General features: G+C 37.2%; 2 protein-coding genes across 3 annotated transcripts in view; one reads left to right on the top strand and one right to left on the bottom strand.

Moving 5' to 3' along the window:
- The window catches only part of Plexa (plexin A), a 276,975-nt gene that overhangs the window by 140,609 nt on the left and 113,295 nt on the right, over nt 1–23,071 (top strand). The gene's annotated exons all lie outside the window — the stretch shown is intronic.
- LOC143895533 (uncharacterized) lies at nt 15,771–22,789 on the bottom strand. The gene is made up of 8 exons (XM_077402731.1): nt 22,655–22,789; nt 22,225–22,471; nt 19,557–20,783; nt 19,359–19,459; nt 18,799–18,834; nt 18,482–18,716; nt 17,467–17,653; nt 15,771–17,110 (listed from the first exon to the last, which is right to left on the bottom strand). The coding sequence occupies exons 2-8, from the start codon at nt 22,445–22,447 to the stop codon at nt 17,104–17,106; spliced, it is 2,016 nt and encodes a 671-aa protein (XP_077258857.1). The 5' UTR covers nt 22,448–22,471; nt 22,655–22,789; the 3' UTR covers nt 15,771–17,103.

The raw sequence follows: 23,071 nt of genomic DNA, 5'->3' as shown, positions 1-23,071 counted from the left end.
TGAAGCGCAAATTATATCGCGTGGTCCAGGTAGATTCCATTGTTGTATACCTTCGCTGTATATTATCGTTGATATTACCGTCATGTTATATCATCATATTATAGTAACTTATTCGATTGTTTTATTTTGCCATTAGGAAATTAAATAAGCTTAACAGAAATAAGAATCTGGATTTTATTTATCTAACGATTTGCATCATAATTTCATCACTCCATTCATATTTTTGTTCACTTGTGCATAATCTGAAAGTTAGGAAGATTGAAAGGAGAAAAGAGCGCAGAATTTTCGGAATTGTATCCTGTGTAAATATACCGCGACGTAATATGAAACGGTGTGGGTCGCTCATTATATACCGCATCGATCGCTTCCCGTTAGTGAGCCTCCTGTCAATAATTTCACTTATTTTTCTCTTACGCGGAAGCCTAAAAAGGTAAAAGGCGGAAGTCCATTTTCCGTGCCGCGATCGCTTATACCGCTGCGTATATACGCCATGACGAAATTCGCGATCGGCGGCGGCGCGATCGCTTTGAAACATGCAACGCGCCTCGAACGGTATTTCGCTGAGACGGACGGCCGACCGGCGCGTTATTCCAGTCCGAGCTCTCCGGGCAACCGCACCACCAGTCTTACGGTTTTCGCTACCGCCATCCTGTCGAAACACCGTACGCATGCGAGCGTGAATGTACACGCGCGCGCGCGCGCGCACGTTTGTGCCGCCTGCTTTCGTCGTTAAAGCACGCTGACGTGACGCCCGCCCGTAATCGATGTCCGTGGCGAAGTTTCTTTCCGTTGGCCGCAGAAATTAATTTCAAACGTCGTCGGCGTCAGCAACACCACGGCGAATCGATTTCAAATATCACCGCCGCCGAGTTCGAAATAGCAGCATTAGACTTGTCCCGCGCGCTGATTCGAAATTGAATCTTATCGTCTTATTATATTTAGACTGTTTCGCAGGTCGCGAGATGGAGAATTGAAGATTTTCTGTTACGGACTGAAATAGTTATAAGATTGAATCATTGAGCTTAATGATATGTCTGTGTTGCAATTATCTATAGTTAAGAATTGAGATGTGCATCATCTATGCATGACTATCGACATTTTCGAAGTCGCGGAATCTGCATTATTTATTGTTTTAATTCCAAATTCGGTAATATATATTTATTATATTTTTCACTAATTATTATACTCTTATAAGAATTTCCTTGGCGTAAATTTGGGTGAAATTTCTCACCTCTTGGTTTCTTCATATTTTTCACTATAATATGATTTCAAATTTATTTCTCTCTGACTTCGTTGAATTTAAAATTAATCATATTACGATTAATATATTATAGAATACTATAATCACGTATTCTTCCAGCGTTGGCAAGTAACTGACAAATATGTTTCATGCATGAAGTGTCTGCGATGTGAAAATAACTTATAGTTGCGCATTTCATCAAACTTTGAGAACAAGAGTCTACTGTTCGATCTAAACCTTGCACCTTGTAAAACGACCTCGAACCCTGATGATATCGTATCAAAGACATAACCAGTGTGCGCGCATCATCCGGATGATAATCCATCGCGCGTACGGGGTGTCTTGGGTATATATCCTGCCATTTTCTTTCAGACTGTGAAGTTACTTTCTTCGGCGAACATTTTATCAACGTCACTTTTCACATCTTATAAACATTTCGGTTATTGTGCTATATGAATTAAGATTTTGTAACATCCAAATTCACATGATGAAAATTAAAGTTTCGTCGTCTGTTAGAATAAAGCTTAATTTTTGGAAATTATTTTGTAATTGATAATTGTTCGTAATTTGTGAATTGCGAATCTCGAGGAGAAATCTGCTTGAAGTCGAAGAATTCTCAAGACGAATCCATGGCGATAATAGTTCCGAGACACGCTGTATATATGTGCGTATTACGCCGACGAGCACCTCGACAAAGGAGCCTCTCGAGCGTAAAGCGTGTCAGAGCGGTTGGGCTTGACATGCGAACATGATCCAAGAGAGCGAAACGCAGAGAAACGCACGCACGTGTGCGGGGGAGGCGGGTGGCAACCGGGCAGGGTGGTCGAGTGACGGGAACGGGGCGCGGGTGCATCGATTTAGGGGGGGAGAGGAAGGGAATCGATAAGGGGTTGGGAGGGGGCAGGTACGTGTAGCCGAGCAGATTTATTGGATCCAGAGGGGGCTGCAAATCCGGCAGGATCAGCGTAACCAAAGAGCGGTGCCTACTAGCGTACTAGAGAATCGAACTGAAGGGCAAAGGGGGAAGGCTGACAGGGGAACGGAGAAGGGGACGTGAAACACGGGGATCGCGGATGAAAAAGGTTGCGTCCGTGAGTGCACCGTTCGTTTGACAGCCCTAAACAGGAGTGTGCCATATAGAAACGGAAGTGGGAACTGAAGGATATGCTGAATGTCTTTACGTTGGATGAAAGCGTGTCACGCAAATCTGAAAATTTAACTTTCACACATTCGCTTTTTATAAGATAAGATGGAAAATAAGTGGAAAATTTAGTTGTGTCTTTGTCAGCAAGATAATCTGTTTTCTTGAAAGTTGGCAATGATTAATAAATCCGATATTCAGTTTGTTTCAAGAATTGCTTAGTATTTAAATTAAAATATAAGAACACAATTGAAAAGATAAATATTTTAAATTCCCAATATTTTATAATAAAAACGGTGAACTAGTTTTTGATTTAATTTACGCAAAATCAATTAATTAGTCCGTTAAATTAAAATTATGCAATGTAAGAGAATGTAGATTAAAAAAAAAATATTAATAGCTGCAGACTATTTTGAAGTGTTAAAAAAGGCTAAAATATTGTAACGTAAATTATGTTTTAATGTAATGTTATTTTCAAGCGGAATGACGTCTAGAAAGTAACATTACAATGTAAGTGCTACATAGACTTATGTTGTTTTCATCCAGACTGTGGTTCTGCACTTTTAAAATGTGTTTCATTTCCAAAGTTGTCAGGAGTTATATTTTGTTTCGCGAGTTAACCGATTCAAATACTTTTCTCTGTGTTGTTTTCATGTTGCTTCTGCATCGAAAATTCAAGAGACTCGGTATTCTCGCTGGCTTGGTTCTCGCGAACCAAATTTATCATTCAACATGAAATTTCTATCTCGCTTTCCCAGATGTTTAGTCCAACCCCAAATGTCCATCTCTAATATTTCGTTCACCTAACCCTATTATCATCACCAAAGAAGGTCCCATGGCACCGAGGTCCAAGGGGAAACCCGCTGCAACGTTGGAATGGCAGAGGGTTGTTTTTTCATACCTAATGGAATTATCGCGCTCAATGCGCCATCCCGTCTATCACCCTGACTAACATTCGCACTATATTTTGAGCGTCAAAGTCTGTCACTGTCACTAAAGATAGAATTAGGGAAAGCATTCTATGGAAAAAGAAAAAGAAAAGGAAAAGGACATCGACAGTTGTCCCTGCGGAGATCTTGTTCGACGTTGTAGTACACCGACCTCCGACCTAATTTCGACCAGATCAAGCGGGACGTTCTAGTCGCACATTCTTGCCTCGAATTGGCGGGGAAAGTTCGGAAAATTATACGAAATTCCAGTGTCGACGATAATGCCACCGAGCAATGATTACGATAAGCGATACGTTTGTGTCTAAAATTATTTTAAATTTCTTTTTGCGTGATCGTAGAAATTTGTGACGAAGGTAATGCACTATAGTACATCGCGAATATACGAATAAAAATAAGTACAAAAGGTAGAATTAAAAATATGAAAAAAAGGCGAAATCACTCGTAGCAAAAATTTGCACATCACTGGTATATCGATGTTGTCTGTAGCGTAGGGATGTGGTGAGACCATATGCGCCTCGTACGCCCCTGAGGGAGGGGGGGTGCGAGGTGACTGAATAATCTCCTGCCGCGCCCTGTTCCCAGACTCGCGTATTTACACAGTGACCCAAAACTATCGTTGCCTCTTGTACAAATTCTTTGACCAATTCGTAGTTGATTTTTCTCGAATAAAAGTGTCTAGCCAATTGTTGAATCATAATACAATTTGATAACAACCAGTAAATAATTAAATCTTATTCTTTAATTAAGTTTGTGAATGGGCTTTGCTTTAGTAGGATTTTAAAGATATATGTTTATAACTTAATTACAGCAATTGTTGAGCCGTTTAATTTTTTCCATTTTTAAGTTGTTAAATGCAAATTAAAGTAGAATCTTTTGAGAGAAATGTCATTTGATTAAATTTTTGTCGAGCAAAAATGGACTTTAAGTTGAATGAAAACTCTATGAAAGAAATGACGATGATTCTGATACACTCGGTACAAGTTGCCAAAGCGAGTACACTAAATTCGCATCTCATCACTTGCGAGTGCATATAGATTTGCGTAGCTCATGTTGCGTGCAGCAGTTGTGCCTTCTGGCGCCGCATTGTGCGTGCATCATGCGTAAATTTGCATAAATGCGAGCACGAAAGCGACAACGCTGAATGTTTCAGAAAACACACACACGCGCTTAGAAATTTATTATTACGCTCTCGTCGCTAACGAGGCGATGTTTATTTATAAGCGTTTGAACGTGAAAATTTATTTGTTATTATCGCGGTATCATACGCGGTTGATAAATCATGTTGAATTTAAAAACAAACTACATCCGATATAGCGAATTGTTAAAAAGAATTGCGATTTTGATTTATGAGAATTGCAATTGTATTAGAATTATGTGTATAATGAAGTTTATGTGGTAATTATATTAGTAATAATAGTATATAGAGTAATATAATGATAATGTAATAATATATAAGTTTATACTAATAATAATAGTATTTAAATATTAATAACATATATGCCAGTATGTTTTGTAGCAGAATTATGATGCAGATATAATTACCATAAATTGTACATCATATAATCATAATTAATTAATATACTTATTGTCTTTTTATATAATAGAACTATTGACAACATTCATCAAATGCTTATACATAATATTCGAACAATTGATTTGAGAAATTTCAAACACATATAGAATATATTCCATGAATTTAAAATGTTGCACATATATAGAAGCCTCTTGTTTGCAAGAATTCTTTTGTTTGCGAGAGCTGATCTTCAGGAACATGAAAGAACTCCATTATCGGCAATTAAACATCCGATATGCATTTTCGCCGGAAGTAAAAAACTAGCGGGTTTGAAAATATCCTTCGCGTCAGATGCTAGAATAGAATATAGGCTTACTCGTTGATATATATTCGAGGATCGCGTTAAGTCGCGCGATACATCGGGAATCCATTTCGTGAGCGGCTGGGTCGCTGCATATACCGTATCGTGGTCCGTGTGACATCAGTTGACATCACGCCCACGCGTGCCGCGCGCGTGTGTACGCACGCACGCACGTGCGTGCGTAGCGCGGGCGCACGGCGCGACACTGGTCCGGCGGCCAGCGAGATTTACGCAGATCTTTGCCGTATCTATGTACGCGCGTTCTCTCTACCGCGTTCTCTCTACCTTGGAGCATACGTGCTCGACAGGATGTTGTTCGCGACAATGGGCACGCCCCCGCACGTTCGTTCGTTTCCCCGAGACGAAGAGAACGATTGTGATATTTATGGATATCCCCGCGATCCCTCTTCTCGTGGCGGCGAAAGTGTTGTAACGCGACCTGATTTTCCGTTGACCCGGGATTCCATCCCGAAGTTCCTTGCCACGGTTGAGATGCAAACGAGACGACGACAATGAAGCGGAATCGATTAAATTATCTCTCGATTTTACGAGATCCACTGGGAGATATTTTGGTTTCAATATTTTCATTGTGTGTGGCTTGCACACAACATCGGTCGATTATATCGGTCGTTATACTTTTCCATATAATTACATATCAATTAATGTATCATAATAGTAGATACATTTAATCACGATAAGCATCTATCTTTTTGGACTATTATACTTATTTCTATATACATCATATCTCTCTCTTTCTCTGCATTGTATAATAATATATTACATTTGATCTAAATATGTAATATGTCGTAAATGATGTATAATTAGTCATTGCGACGAAATGTTGGGCCTAAATTCTATTAGCGGGTGTACCCAAGTAATACCTAATAATAACAACAACGGCTATACTCTCGCCTGCGAGATTTGAAAGAATTGAGAGTAGGCGAGAGTGGGTAGAAATAGGAAATGGGAGATTTCGACATATTCCTATTAACCTCTCGAGACCCTGCGTATATCGTATATGATACATGGCGTGTTTAATTTTTTCAGCGTCGAACCGACAGCTTAACCTTAATGCGTCTTAAATTGAAATTCATACGCTTCACACTATTGAACAGCCACTTCTCAGCAATAGCGATAACTGACAGCGAACGTGCGTGTAAACACGCGTTTCGCAACTGACGTGCTATCATGTCAAATCTATTTTTATTTAATTACCGTGGATAATAACTGATTACAGTGAGTCATTAGTTGCATCTAGAAGTTATACATATATGTACAAAATTTTGTACATTAAATATATGTATGTGATTTTTTATAAGGAAGTAAATCGTTCAGGATCCTGTTACGCTTGTATGACAAATTTGTCAAACGTATAATAGGAGTTGGCTGTTGACTGGGGAACTTCTGAAGACCCCGGATATTCGCTACTCGACAGCTGATTGGCATCTCTAATAACTTTTGTACAAGTGTATACAACCTAAGCGATATCATAATACGAGATTTGATACACGACTTGATGTACGGAGAGTTTTTATATAAAAAGATTCTTTTTGTGTGTGTCAAATTGGTTTTTCTCGATAAATATATATATAAATGTGAATATTAATTTGCATTAGATAACTTATTCAACGTATTATACGCAATATCGATTTCCTTAAAAAATTGTTTCTCGTTTTTTTGTTAAATTGTTGAATTTTCTGAAATTACCGCGGAGTTTTGCTAACTGCGGTCATTACGCCGATTCTGTATTACCAGTGGACCCGAATGACCACCACGAGAAATCCCGCGACGCGTTACCACCGCGTGGCGCACGTTTGTACCCGAACATATTAAAGTTAGTGTCCGGAAGTCTGCTGCATTCTGCCCACTCCCTTACGGTTGAGGAGACTAAATACACTTACGAGATTATTCGCCGACATATTAATGGCATACTATCGCGCTGGTCGGCTCAAAATTCTCCTCACGAACGTCCAAGTTATCTCGAAGGACGTTGCTTCTCTCAAGGCTCGTTTCCGTGCTCTGACATTCTACAGTTGTGACTAGAGTATACCATTAGTTTAGCCAGCGGACTAACCCGCCACGCTGTATCTCATACTAAAGACATTTATTTGGAGTAACAACTTGCACACAGATTTACATATATTCTATAAATAGAAAAAGCATGTATAAAATTACTTATCTATGACGCTCAACAAAAGACGAGAGAGAGAGAGAGAGAGAAAGAGAGTACAGCGGGCAGTACTGTGCACTTTTCTAGTAAAAAGTTGCTAATATAAAATGAAAAATTAATTTAGGTATCGATAAATAAACCAGAAAGACTTTTCTTGCACTTTAGGTCGTCAGAAGTAAACGGATGATTTTTATTATTAAAGGATTAATCAATATTTTAGTTGGTTCAAAATCTGCTGATGGATCGTACTAATGGATGAAATTTCCACGAAACCAGAAACGCTGAATTATATTTTATTGTAAACACGCCAAGAGAAACAACTGGTAAATATACTCCTCTAAACTGTTGTGCATTGCGGCTAGTTAAAATCATACGCAAAAGCGCAAACACAGCGTATTGGAACATATATTATCTTGAATTAAACAAAAGGGATGGCCGGATGGGTTTTTGAAACATTTTACTTAAAATCTCAAACAAAACTGTTTTTGATTGATGTGTTTGCATTATGTTTTATGTAAGTTCTACAGGTATAGCTCTCACAACATACCGAGAGTGTTGAAGGATCATGATTATAAATGTTATAAAATATATTATGTGAAGAACGAGAGAAATCTAAGTTAAGAAAAATCTAAGTAGCTTATTTAAAGACGCTACGTGCACAAACAGTTGCGCCTTTAAAATCAGATTGTACAAAAATAAAATTAAAAATTAAACTGTTATTAAAAAAATATATATACGTCCCGGGAACGTAACTTCATCTATCTTGTTTAGCAAATGGCAATGAAATATATATGGGGGATTTGTTCCGTTGGCTGTTAGAACAGCGCGTTACACTAGTCGGTATAGAAAGAGCAAGAGGAGAGGGGACAGTGTCAGGGCCGGTGTGTCATTGTCCCTGGAGCACCCCTGTCGGACGAAGAGGGCGCATCGCCGTCCCTGGACCACCCTGAACACCTCCTCACCCTCGTCATCCCCTTCTCTTACTTCTCGCTACCCGGCTCTCACCCTCGTACCCGTGCGAATCAATAGTGCGTAGTCGCGGCGCCCCCTGGCTCGGCTCGGGTACTGTAAGGGGGATGGTTGCTTGTCGGCTCGCGGGGGTTGGTAGAGGCGGTCGCGACGACGCCCGAGCAACAGCGGAGAACACCGATTCTCCGTACGACGACGGGGTGTTCGGCGATCGACGAATCTTTACGCCGAGGGTGCGTTCGTTCGTTTCTTTCTCGCATTTCTCTATCATTTTTTAATTTATCTAAATATTCATTATATTTTTTTGCATGGTGATATTTGTTTGGTGACTTTTTATTTAATCGTGAGCTGTCTTCCCCAGATTACCTAGCCATTTTTTGCCTTTTCATCTGTCTTTATTTGCTTATTTTGTGCATTTCTTCGTTAATTTAACACGTCTACTTTTCTTCTTTGCTAAACTATTTTGTCAAAATTTGTCTTAAAATAATTAATAGATTTGTTTTCTTTCATGGACAGTTGATAATATTGATTTTGACTCTTGTTTTGACTTCACTGAGAAAAAAAATGTTAATCCCAAGAAATATTTAATCCGATACGTTCAACTAAACGTTTTAGTTAGTTAACTAAATATTAGATGGTTGTTTCAACAATTTATTTCGTTTCCTTAATCAAGAATTAATTAATTCAACTAATGTTTATAGTTAATTAACTAAAATGTTTAGTTGAACGTATCGGACTAAATATTTCTTGGGATTGACAAATTTTTTTTCTCAGTGTTGTAATTTTTATTCTACATTCTTATCGCTACTTTTTGGAAAAATATGAAGATTGATCAATAATTATTTGAAAATTGAGATCTGCCTATTTTTATTGGCGTTACGATATCATACATCTTTTAGGATACCAATATTTCGTCGATAAATGTGAAAATACACAATTTGACTGTTCAAATTATGCAGAATAGCACGTTAGCTTGCGGAAATGAATAAATTTCCCGTGAAGCAACCAGATTCCTTAGCTTATGCTATAACAATAAGACAAACGCGAAAGTAAAACCTCGAAGCAAATAACGAGTGAAATCTTGAAGCGAGCGAAAGCCTTCGCCCGTTTCTAGTGACCAAGTATTTATCTCGTTTATGCAGCATCCCCGCCTTATTTTATTGATCTTGTGTCTTCCGCTGGACTCGGAAATTCCAAGTACACCGAGGGGTTTGAAACTTTGTTTCCTCTGGGAAGCTTACAACATCTCCAGGGCTGAAGTATGCTGTCTTTAATTACTATCACTCCGACTTTTATAAATGTTTGAACGGCATGGTCTTTTACATCCATCGACTTATTGAACGGTCCTCGCTAAGGAATTTGCTGAGTGGAATAGGCTATTTCTCTCTTCCGTCTTTTCTTTTTTTCTCGGAATCCAATGCTTTTTGAATCTAAAAGTTGCAGCTTGCTTAGTAATTCCGTATGATCATACGTTAAATCTAGATATTTTTCTCAGAAGTTTTACTTATCCATTAAATTGTCGATAATTGTTATTAATTTTTAAATCAATTTCGTGTAGCGTATTTATGTATTTTTTTTTACTAACTAGAATTAAATTAATACATTATTTTTTTGTATTTATATTTTTTTGGATAGCTTGACAAATGTTTTTCTCCATCTCGCTTTAAATAACTCGCATATCTAGTTCGACACACAAATCATTTTTTTTTTCACCATTTCTATCTTTTTATTATATTGCTCTTTTCAAGAAAATTTGTATTTTTTCTGCTTTATACTCTCATTACATCGAATCTCGAATTCTTTTAACTCTTTTATACCATTTTAGTTCCTGATTGTATCTCTGTTAGTCCCGCACCTTGCGCTCCTTCTTCCTGACCATCCTGACTTAGACGAGCCAACGACCTCCGCCTTTTAATTTATCGCCGTCCAACATCTTTTTTTTGCGCTCCGTCGGCTGGAATGCACTCGTTGGTTCGGGTTAGGTCACGGGATCATGGGTTAAGGGACCGTGGCGGGTCAGAGGACGACGGACACGAGGTCAGGACCGTATCGACAGAAGAGGCGACCGGGAAGACATTCCATCAAAGAAGGTTAACTGTCGTGTCTCAACGGCGAAAGTCAAACCTTCTTAACGATATCGCGTGTCTATCACGTCTTTATCCTTGACTGAAACTTCTTCAAAATTTTGAAAGGCGTTTCATATCTCGTGAAAGATTCATGTAAGCTCTAAAAAAAACTTCTGTTAAAACATTTATCTAATTTGTTACGTGAAATCTTTAAAATAGCGATAATATATACAAAATATATTCGCAATTAGTTATATTTTATTGATGGAAATTGTTCTTTCTTTTCTTTCTGATAATATATAATTACTGGTCTTACAATTAGACTAAACAGCCATGAAACAATTTTTAATAATTACGATACATGAGTCACAAAAATATTAACATTTAACTTACGATGACAGCTAATTATACGTTCAGAGGGAACAATGTAAGAAAATCACATTTTTTCGAACGTAACCTTGTCGTACGATTGTTAGGAGTTGATAACGTGCTCAGTCATCGAGAACTTTCATTTTTCTACTGTATCAAGATCTCGCGCGGCATTGTTTGCCGCGTGATGATTAACGCGCGGGATAATCATCGAGAAATGGCACGTAAGCTCTATAACAAAGGCGGAGGCATTCTTCCGAGAGAGAGAGAGGGACGTCTCGAGATCGCGGAAGCGAAGCGCGATGTCCCGGATATGGGGAAGTGCATTACGCTCTCGAGAGCCGCATATTGCTCGATGGACGGAAGCCGCTAGTCCGCTCTCCGGCTCGAGTGTCGTCGTCGTCCGATGCAGCTGGCTGCATCCAGATGCAACACCATATAGTTGCGGGCGCATCTTCCGCCGCTACCTAGAAGGATTACCCGAGCTGGAAACACTGGATGATGATGCATACCGTTAATCCTTAAAACTCGGACGCGTACGTGGGATTTCGGCGTAGCCGAGCATCCGTTTTCGGAGACTGCGCGAGGCTAACCGACTACCATAGTTATATTTGGCCAACGTAACTAGCGCGGTTGGTCAAGTTCTTGCCTAAAAAATAAACGAATACTGCAGTGTGTGAAACGTTAAGGTAGGCGTCTCGCTACGTGCTAGTCATGTGACTGTTTGTAGGTTTTCACGTTCAGAAATATATTTCAGGCAATTTTTGCTAAGGGAAAAATAATTTTATGACGTATGGTGTAAAATTTTATACGTGACGAAGTATGTTACTTTTTCCAAATTATGTGATTTTTCTCATTTGACTCCGTTTTGATCAGCTGATCATGCGAGTCGTCGAGAAAGGTTACAAGTGAGGTTACATCTCCTTTTCGATTGAATTTTGACAATTACTGAGAAAGGGTTTCAAAACGCATGACAGGGGTGTCAATCACTATCCACGTCGGCTAAGAAAGATGAGCCTCATAACCTGCAACTACAGTGATTAGCCAGCGGCGTTGCCAAGTCTTCCCAACTTCACTTCGACCAAAAAATGTCTGCTTGATTACCGCATTTTCGCTAAAATAAATTCAAAATTTAGCAGCGAAATCTCCGGTAAACTATATATTTTATGGCCGGTTGCATCGGATTCTTCGAAATCTAATGTACAAAAACAATGTTTTTTCTCATTTTATCTAATCGAAAAATGCGAAAAAATGTGATTGAAACCGTGATAGAGCCTTCTTTTTCGTGCCGTCTGTATGAAGTAATGCAAAATTTGTGATTTTCGAGATCGATTTTCTAGAGTAAATAGTCGGTAAGGAGCCACAGAAAAAATCGACTGCAAAGCTGATCATATAATTTGATATAAAATCCAAAATCGAAAACTTTATCTAATACATGCCCTGACGAGACGACTACCTTAAACGAGTTAGAATGCAACGCCAGCTCTTTTTCTTCGCATTATTTATCTTTATAACGATGGAAGTAGGAAAAATGATCGCTAAAAAGTATAACGAGATGGAAACAAATCACATTTATTTTATTATGTTACAAAATTATCATTTGTTGATGGGATTTATTTTTTTATCTCAATAGTAGAAAAAGTTATTGTTTATGTTAATAGAGATTCATTAATTGTAACTTTATTAAAAATTTTAAATATATTTTCCAGTATTGGACTTAATTAATAGTAAGAAGGATTGTAATAAAAATTAAACGATAAAAATCAAAATTTGTTTTTTGTATAATGATTTACATTTTCCAGAAGTTTTATAATGCGAAAAAAAGCTAAAAATATAAATATTTTGTAGTCAAAAATATAAATATAAATATAAATATAAATATTTCTGCAACTACTGTGAATATAATTTACATATATAAATACAAATTAAGAATAAATTGAATAGATAGTTTTAATTAATTCTCTCTTATTGATATTAATTCTTGTACATGAAAAAGTAACGAATATTCACTTATACTGGCGCATGCAGTAAACGGATTTTTTTTAAGAGCCAAGCTTAAATTTATATCTAGATTTATTTTAGCAAGTGCTCGTTTAACTGTTCGAAAAATCGCGTAAACGCGAAACTCCACGTAATTAGGGATTTAAGCATATTTCACGGCGCGTACACAACATCGAGTAGGTGAGACCCTCGAGAAACTTGGCAACGAAGTCTCGTCGAGTTCCGTAAGCTGAAGAGCGAGGTAGAAATAAGGGAAAGATACATGGGTAGACGGAGAAAGATAGCGTGGACGGGACGATGGTGAAGGAAGAAGCTGACTAGACCGTAGGGAAGGGAAAGGGACAAGGTGAGCAAGCGAGCGAGTGAGTGGAGCGCTCTAAAGCAGCAGCCAACCCCCGGGCTAAGCCTGGCGAAATTCGTTTGGTCCGCGCAGGGGCGGCTGCGCCTGAGGGATGGGTGGCGTGCTACGCGAGGGATGGGCCCCTGCGAGCGCGCGGTGCGGAAGGGCTGCCAGGGTAGGGATAAGGGTAAGGTGCTGGGTAAGAAAGAAAACCTCCAGGGCTGCACGACCCATTGATATCTACTCATTTCTCCTCGACCTGTACACACTGTCTCTCGCCATTCTCCGAGACTTCGCCCTCTTAAACGTCCATTCTCTTACGTCGCGCTACTCTCTTTCTATACGGAACGGAACGAAGGCTCTCTTTCGACGGTGATCATCATCGCCGTCACTCCGTTATAATAATGGCTGGCACACTGCCCCGTTAAACTCGACCGCCGGGCGTTATCGTTGAACCCGCGATTAGGGAATACTAGGACGCTTTAATAATAGCGGAGAGGCATCTTGTTTTTACGAGACGCTGAGTATCTATGACATTGTTGTCTTATCTCGGGCATTAAGATACCGATGCCTCGTAGGAGGCAGTATATCTTGTAGGAAATATCGGCGACTTTATGAATCAGTGTTTGTAGTATTCTTGATGCTTTTATGATTAATTGATTTTTATTAATTATAGCAAAATGTTTTGCTGTTTTTCAACCTTCTTTAGTGATGATATATAAAACGTGATGTACTGCTTATAATGTTACTGCTTATTTATGCAAGTATTTTACTCAATAGTATAACTATATATAAGCATTAAATCTATAAATAGCCTAATCGCAGCGATTGATAAGTACAATTGTATTTGAAGTTGAATGAGAATTTAGGAGTGAATTTCGTATTATCAATCTGGACACACAACAATTGATAACAATATATCCTCAACAGTGTTATTGAATGGAGAAAACTTGCGGAGAATTACGGCGAAAAATCGTGGTATACATTTTTAAAGATATACGCCCTTTAACGACTGGGCTTCGTCGACGGTGCCCTGCTCGGAGGGCACCTTAAAATTCGATTTAGAATCTTCCGTCTCTCTAACTGGAGGTACTTTTCTTCTCCGTTATTTTTATTCCGCCTCTTGCTCCCACTTTTTCGTTCCGCTCAGTTTCTCTTTCCTATATCGCGCACTGAATTCGGATTCAATCAATACGACCAAACGACCGGCAATGATCGTTCCTTTTTAATGGGTGCTGGCAAGCTGCCTCCGGCACGATTATCTATACTGTCAGGGATCGTTCTGGAACGAATACAAACTTAAAATCGTCCCGCTCGTGTTACCACTGGTTGCGGGATGATTCTGTGAATCCAGTCGACTGTTCTCACGCGGTCTGTAATTATCCTATTGCTATGCCGATACAGATTCAAACGTGAAACGATTAGTCGCACGAATCGTGATACCAGAGATAACCGCAGAATTTTAACTTTGATATTACAACGTATTATCGAGTTTTATATATATAACAATTTTTTATACAGTTTTTATATTTAAAAAATTTTAAATAATTGGATTTTTATATTGTTTTGAATAAAGAAATATATTTTGTGTAATTTTTAAAAGAGAATCACATAAAGAATTCTGAATCGATTTATTTAAATTTTCAGAATTGTATAATTTATAGGATTATTTAATTAAAAATAGAATATGTTTTGCAGAAAAGTTTGCCTTCGAAAATGCGGTTGGAGAGCGGGATATTGACTGTGATATAAATTTTATTGGTGCGATTTATGTGGCGTTTCTCTTTCAACGCAAATAACGCACGAGATAAAATTTTGGAGTGAATCTATTTATGTATTTTTCTATGGTATAAATTACGGCACGACAATTATTTTTCACGTTATTACGAGCGGACGAAAAGCGATTAAACCAAAACGCATCGCGGTCGTCCGGGCATCAATTTGGCGGGCAGTTTGCATTGCGTCGCGATCGTGACGGCCGCAAAATGTTTTTCAGCGCATTCGACCGAGGTGCGTGCCGTCGATATACATCTCGTAAAACTCGCTATGATTTACGTTAAATCCGACCGCCCCTCTCTCTCGGTAGAGGAAGCTCCGGCGGTACTCTCTTTTGAAACGGATAAATCCGGATTGCGCGCGACAGCCCGCCGGCGCTTTTGATATGCGCAATTTTAATTATAGAATTAATGAGGTCGTTTGTTAATAAAACTACCAGTGTTATTAATTTTCCGATTATACCTGCACGGCAATTATGAGCAGGCTGACATGCCGCACGAAAATTTTCACGTTGTAATCGGCCTTCGGGTGAATTAACGTTGTTGGCTTTTATTCCATTCGGATACTGATAATAAAAATGCGCAGCGTTATTTATATGTAACTGCAATTTTTTAGGTTTAAGTACATTTATTTTAAAATTATACAAGTTTTCTTGTGAATTTAGTGTAAAGTGTAAATTTATAAAAAAAATGTACTGCAACTCTGTCGCTCTCTTTCTCTCTCTCTCTCTCTCTCTCTCTCTCTCTCTCTCTCTCTCTCTCTCTCTCTCTCTCTCTTTCTCTTTCTCTCTCTTTCTCTTTTCTCTCTCTCCTCTTTCTTTCTATCATGCATCTGTATTAGTAATCTATTTTTAATAAATGGAGCCAATCCCGAGTCAAAAAATAGACCCTCCGTAACGCCCGAGATCGCGATCGCACACTCTCCTTGAACGGAATGAACGGAGGGTCACGTAACAAAGCATTTGTCTATGTCGCCGAGCCTCCGTTCACTTCTCAAATGGCAGTTTTTACCCATTTAACGTCTACGGAGGTTACGCGAAGTCTGGCGACTCTCCGTTCACCCTCCCTACAATTCGCAGATTCGACGTCGCATGGCTGGATAAAACCTCGAAATACCCTCCTTAGACTCTCAGCACGTTTTTGCTAAAACCTCGATAGAGCCTCCGTACACTCTATTCCCGTAAGCCTCCGTGTACCCTCTGTAGAACCTATTCTCGAAGGTCACCGAGAACCCTTCTTATACCCTAACATTTTGTAGATATTAATTTCCCAGGTAGCAAGATGACGTTTAAAGACGTCGTCATTTGACATCACTCTGCTACCTGGGTATCCTCACCTCGTGGCTGCGATATAGATATAAAAGGCTCGAATAAGCGCGTACTAATAATAATGATTCATTGTTGTTGAAATTCAGTATTCGAGAAGTACTTATGCGTTCGTTTATTCACATTGGAAGCTATTGGGAAAATAAAATCTATAATACACGTTACGTGTATTATAAAGAATAAACAAACGCAGGCTATAAGTACTTCTCGAATACTAAATTTCAACAACAATGAATCATTATTAGTACGCGATTATTCGAGCCTTTTATATCTATATCGCAGCCTCGAGGTGAGGATACCCAGATAGCAGAGTAATGTCAAATGACGACGTCTTTAAACGTCACCTTGCTACCTGGGAGATTAATATCAAAATGTTAGGGTCTAAGAAGGGTTTTCGGTGACCTCCGAGAATAGGTTCCATACATCGCAAATATATGACAAAAAAAGGAAATATATAAATTAATGAGGCGTATAAATAAATAAGACTGGTAATAAATATAAGATACATTCAATAATATATTTGAACGAGAGAAAATATCATTAATATAACTATATTAATATAAGTAAAATTAATATTCTTCGAGAGTATATCACTAATATTTTATATTTTTATAATACTTAAAAATTAATTTCTTGTTTCAAAGTAAACACGCTAGCAATCATTACCTTTATCACTGGGGCGAAATTACGAAGAATAATTCTCAATGTCGTGCAAGCTACAGTTATATACATCTCATATTTACTCTGAAAGAGATCGCTGATGAAACCCAATAAGAAATTGCACAGGTCCAAGTTCCACATCGCTGGTTTTAATGTGAGAATACCCAGAAGATCCACGATGACCGCCAGGTTGTTCATCGCGACTGCAGATTCCACCGCGGCCTTAAGATCTTTATTGTGCCAGAGAGAATATATTATTTGTAATGAGCGGTGCCGACTCTTAAGTACCGTATAATAGTACAATTATTGTATTTGGCAAATTAAAAAAATATTTTTTTAAAGTATCACTACTATATATATAAAATAAGTTATATAATTGTTATTATAAATATATAACTGTATATATATATATATAATTCTAAATTATACGAGACAATTAAATACAAAAAAAGGTGATATAAAAATTAATTATTAATTATATTGTCATTGCTATTCAGTCATAACTTACTGACAACATTTGGCATATAATTGTATTATCGTGATATTTGTTACAATTATAATAATAAAGAAGTAGTACAATTCTTACGCAATATTAGCCGTCGTTTGATTATCTGTCGCTCCTGGTTTAGGGTGAGTCTTGGCATCCTTTTTTGGAATTTTCAGAGTTTTCTCAGTTTGATTGCGAGCCTTCCTTTTATTATACGCAGCTTTATTAATATTATCAATAAATTTTTCTTCGGTAATCTTACCACCGTTCCAGTCACATGCCCAGTCTAAAATTATAAATAATAGCGTGGTAGGGAATAGCAAATTATAATATATACAATACACACACACATGTAGGTATATACAAGATGTAATAGTATTTTCTAAAAAAATGTTCCATAAAAAAGTTGTAAGCTATAGAAAGACAAAAATGGTAAAATCAATTTTTGAAAAAATCCATTTTTCAAAGTCACATGAAGTTGTCGCCATTTTTTTAAATAAAATTATATAATTTTTTTTACATAATATAATTTCTCCAGTTATTCTGCATATAAAAGTATTTAAATAAAGTTATCAAAAAATCAATAGTTTACGAGATATTTTATATTTCTTTATATTTATATTTATTGTGTTAAAATATGCCAGAATAAAGTATGAAATACCTCGTAAAGTAGATATTAACCCTAATCCCTCCAACGTTTTTTGCGGCACTTAATTTCTCCAACCATGCATTTTCGAGTCCCACGCGTTTTTCAGTGTGTTAATACTAGCTTTAAAAAATTCCCCAAAAATTATTATATCTTTATACCTTCGACTAAAAATTAATGTAAAGAAAATTTGGAAATCATTTATTTAAATATTTTTTTACAACAATTATGTTGGAGGGATTAGGGTTAATTTTGTAGTAATTTTTTCTTAACACTTTTATATGCAGAATAATTAGAGAAATTATATCATGTAAAAAAAATCATATGATTTTATTTAAAAGAAATGGCAATAAATTTCATGTGATCTTGAAAAATTGATTTTATCATTATTTGTCCCCCTCTAAACCCTACTTTTATCGTTGAAAATAAGCATTTTTTGTAACATATATGTACACAAAAGATACTCACAGTAAAGAGCTTTATAAAACTGGGCATCGATACCCGGGCGTCCATCCTTTTTGCTGCCTTTTGCACAAAATAAAGCTAAATTTTTTCCATATACCTCGATCAGTGCATGCCGCACGAGGAGAGGCCAGTGATTGACAAGCTCTGATGTTTGTTGGTCCAAAACTTTGGATTTATCCATAATATTCACTTTGATTGCCTCATAAAAATAGAAGTTCGTTCCAGGATATATTTCTACCTAAAAATGCGCTCAAATTACATCATCTTATAATAACATATACAAAACAATAGCAAAAATCAATATTTATCAAATAATTTACCTTGCCTTTGCCGGGAGATTTATAGAAATCGGAAATCTGCAACAAAAAAATGTTGGCAAACAATTGTATTTTTACATAATCTTAAAGTTTCTATCTTACTGTAACAAAATTATTAATCGTCTCAACTGGCCATGATGTATATCTCTTCCAACTCAGTAACTGCGCGCCGAATGGGTTTTTCGAACTTTAAAACAGTTTTATTTCTCGTTAGATAGTAAAATCATTAAATTCAAAATCAAATTATTAGAAAGAAATTATTGCAAAAAATATCACCTCAGCCAGAATTCGAACCTGGAACCCCCAACAATTTGTGCGGGTGTCCTAACCAATTATGATAATGTGATTTCAATTTTAATGATTTCACTATCTAACAGGAATAAAACTGTGTTTTAAAGTTTGGAAAACCCATTCGGTGCGTAGTTACTGAGTTGGAGATGTATATCATGGCCAGTAAGTCAATTAATAATTTCGTTATGGTTAATTATTTACTGGCAAAATAAAAGTACTTCTAATGTATTTTCTATCTTACATTGTGTTTTTATTTAAAAAAACAATATTACCTTGAAAGAAGATTCCTTTGAAGCTTCAAAATTTTCAGGTATATACGTCGACTTCATCGCGGTAACCACGTTCTCAAAGAATCTGATGTTTGTATCAGTTACTGAAAAAAGAAAACATGGTTAATGATAAGATTATGTACTTTTTAAAATAAAGCAGAAATTAGTAACTACAATGACTGAAAAAAATAATCTATTTACCTTCCGGACCAAGAGCCATGAAGGCATCCATAAATCTTTTTAACTTGTCTTTTGAATCAGGAAGTTGTGAACAAGATTGCAGTGCCTCACTAGATTGTGAAGCTTGTGAAGTTGATCTGTGCTTAGACTGCCACAGTTCTTGTGCCGTTGATTTGTCGAAGTACTGTGTTGGGAGTGGCAGAGGTGGTGTAGTCATTGTCGGAAACCATTGCGAATTTTCTGTCACTACTGGCGAGTATGTATTCAAATCTGTGAATGAGGTACAACTGGAAGGGAGCAAAGCCTGGGTTGATTGTGCTGTTGGAGCGAGTTTGCATTCAAATTCATTTGCTGTTGACGGACAATAATTCACAGTCGCAGTGGAGGACGAGGCACTGAATGCGTTGCTGGTCGTGAGTGATGGATGAGTTCCTTGCGAAGTTAATAAAGAATTTACAGTCGCAGTAGAAGGCAAGACCCTGAATGCGTTGCTGGTCGTGAGCGGTGGATAAGTTTCTTGAAAAGTTAATGGAGAATTCACAGTCGCAGTAGAAGGCAAGACATTGAATGCGTTGCTGGTCGTGAGCGGTGGATGAATTTCTTGCAAAGTTAATGGAGAATTCACAGTCGCAGTAGAAGGCAAGACACTGAATGCGTTGCTGGTCGTGAGCGGTGGATAAGTTTCTTGCAAAGTTAATGGAGAATTCACAGTCGCAGTGGAGGACGAGGCACTGAATGCGTTGCTGGTCGTGAGTGATGGATGAGTTCCTTGCGAAGTTAATGGAGAATTTACAGTCGCAGTAAAAGGCAAGACCCTGAATGCATTGCTGGTCGTGAGCGGTGGATGAGTTTCTTGCGAAGTTAATGGAGAATTCACAGTCGCAGTAGAAGGCAAGACACTGAATGCATTGCTGGTCGTAAGCGGTGGATGAGTTTCTTGCGAAGTTAATGGAGAATTCACAGTCGTAGTGGACGGCAAGGCACTGTATGGAGTTAATGAAGATACGGTTTCAAACGATCGTTGACTCGTGTCGTTTACGCTTGTGTCATCAAAAATCGACGTGTCTTTCGCAATTTCTGCAGCAACCTGAGTACTGGCTTTGTTCTGAGCAATCTTTCTTATTCTTTTTCCCTGTTGTTCCTCTTTTTTTTTGTCAAGTACTTCGGATGAAAATATTTTTTCTGAAGGATCTGATATCTTGCCCGTGTTACTATTTATGCATAATAGTTCCAGAGCTTCTTTATCACCTAAAATAACACTACGATTAGAATAGTTCTAAGTACACATTTTTCTGATAGAGATAGAAGTTCAATAAAAATAAATGTCTACCAGGGAATTTTCTAAATGTACCAGAATACGTTTACTTTTACTGGCTATAATTTACTAACATTTATTGTAAAAAATTTAAATGTATTATACAAAAAATCATAAATCTCATAAAACAATTGTATGTGCCACAATTTACAAGGAAGTATGTTGATCGATTTTGGTTTCCTCATAGAGAAAGTTTTGTAAAAAGTAGATAATTATGAGGAAGTAATGTGCAAAAGTTCTATCTTACAAACTTATTTAAACGTATTTAGACACTTTATGTAAAAATTGACATTGGTACATATATCAGTTGATTAATTTCTTGCGTGCGTATAAGTGCTGTGTAGTCGGCTGTTTTAGAAATATTGAAGGGAAAGTATTAGGTCCTTTAACGCTATAGATCGTCGAATATTTTATCCACAGCAGTTATGTGAACTTACGTATGCACTTGCACACAATTAGTAGTACAAAGACTACTATTTATGTCATTCTCTACGATAAAAATTTTAGAGATTAATTATTAATTGCAAGTTATTCACAATTTATAAGTTTTGATCAAATGATGTAAAGTTTCTTAATCTCTTGATAGTATGTTTCGGAAATGTGTAATAATACAATTACAGAATGACAAATCCAAATAAAATTTTCAAGATAAATGTATATAAGCTATATTCAAGAATAATAATTTGTTAAGATAGTTCTCCCCCCGGTCTTTGTACTAGAGAAAATCGATTTTTTATAGATTTTCTTGAAACTGTAAATATACGTTAATTTATGTGTGCTTTATGCATGGTATAAACTTCAGTACCTCTTGCGGTATAAAAAATCAAGATACTGAGCCTCAAAGTTTCAACTTTTACTAAATTTTGGTAAAAATTGAAACTTTGGAGGCTTAGTATCTCGATTTTTATACCGCAAGAGGTACTGAAGTTTATACCACGGATAAAGCACTTAATTTAACGTATATTCACAGTTTCAATAAAATCTATAATCAAAATCTAATGATAATGTATTAAATAATTTGTGCTATTAAATGTTAATATAATCAAAATATTAAATATTAAATAAAAACAAATGTTTCTTTATTTTTTATTCTGACAAATGCAAATTATTTTATTTTATTTATGATTTGCTGTAAAATATGTTTGAAAAATTTAATTTGCGTGTGTGTTATAATATTAGTACTAATTACTTAAAAAATGTTTCATTCTAATAAAAAATATAAAAAAACATTTGTTTTCAATTAATTTCTTTTATATTCCTGTCAATTATATGAACTGATAAAAAATTAACTTTGCAGTAACAAAAATATATTGACAAAAGAATGATTATAAAGAGTAAATTTATAGGTTTATAAAGATAAAGAAAATTACTTACTACTGATTTTAAGCACTTCGGCTTTGTGGTACGATGTTTTACCTGTCGATGTGTCTACCCACTTCAGAGACGCAATACAGCCTTCTGTGCGATACTTTTTCGGCACGCAAGTGAGATCGACAATGTCATAGAGGCTAGCCTCTCCCTTCTTGTTTATTTTCTCGCTGTTTTTCGATTTCCAAACTATAGCAGCCCATTGCTCCTTTATCTTGGATTTCGGCATTATGTGTATGTGTACGAATAATATCTAAATAAACCAAAAATTATAACTCAGCAATAATGATAAAAATGGCACAGTATCCATTGCATAAATAAAAATAAATCGCACGAAGCAACTACATCGGCATCGATCTGTTGCGGCTGGAGATCGAAGGACGGTTGCGTATATTAAAATGCACTTCTCGATCTGTACAATGTAACTTTCACTTACCTTAGCTTGCGATGTCCTTTCTTAGGACATATATAGCGAATCTGCGTGAAAATGCCCGGCCAGCTACAATAAAACTGACCCGAGCCAAAAGTTCGTCATGCAACTGAACCAATTTATTTTGAGAGAATTCCTGTTTCTCTTACGTGACTGTGACGGCGTGCGACTGTGTCGTGCGATGGAGCTCATCACCGGCGCCCGAGGATCGAATATTCCGGTATCACTGAAGGTCTTGGCAAGGGCACGTATAGCAACAGCAACACACCGCTGGGCTGGCTGGGCTATATGGTGCCGCGCGCGGCGGTTATCATTTGTCAAAACGCACTTTTCCGCGCCACGCGCGGCACGCGCGCAGAGCGACTCAACGGCGTAAAGTGTAAACAATTACCGCGTCTTTCTTTCTTATCATAACCGTCCGCG

The sequence above is a fragment of the Temnothorax americanus genome, unplaced genomic scaffold, assembly GCF_048541705.1.
Source record: "Temnothorax americanus isolate GAGA-0224 unplaced genomic scaffold, ASM4854170v1 Scaffold16, whole genome shotgun sequence".
In the NCBI taxonomy this organism is placed as follows: domain Eukaryota; kingdom Metazoa; phylum Arthropoda; class Insecta; order Hymenoptera; family Formicidae; genus Temnothorax; species Temnothorax americanus.
Note: the sequence above shows the minus strand (reverse complement) of the source record. Positions and strands in the feature narration are given on the sequence as shown.

What these genes read in the sequence shown, in the direction of transcription:
- LOC143895533 (XM_077402731.1), bottom strand. Translation starts at nt 22,447, where the DNA reads ATGCCGAAATCCAAGATAAAGGAGCAATGGGCTGCTATAGTTTGGAAA. An exon ending in AATCTCCCGGCAAAGGCAAG is followed by an intron (nt 18,717 to 18,798) that starts GTAAATTATTTG and finishes GCGCATTTTTAG; the next exon opens with GTAGAAATATATCCTGGAAC. An exon ending in GTTTTATAAAGCTCTTTACT is followed by an intron (nt 17,654 to 18,481) that starts GTGAGTATCTTT and finishes TTATAATTTTAG; the next exon opens with ACTGGGCATGTGACTGGAAC.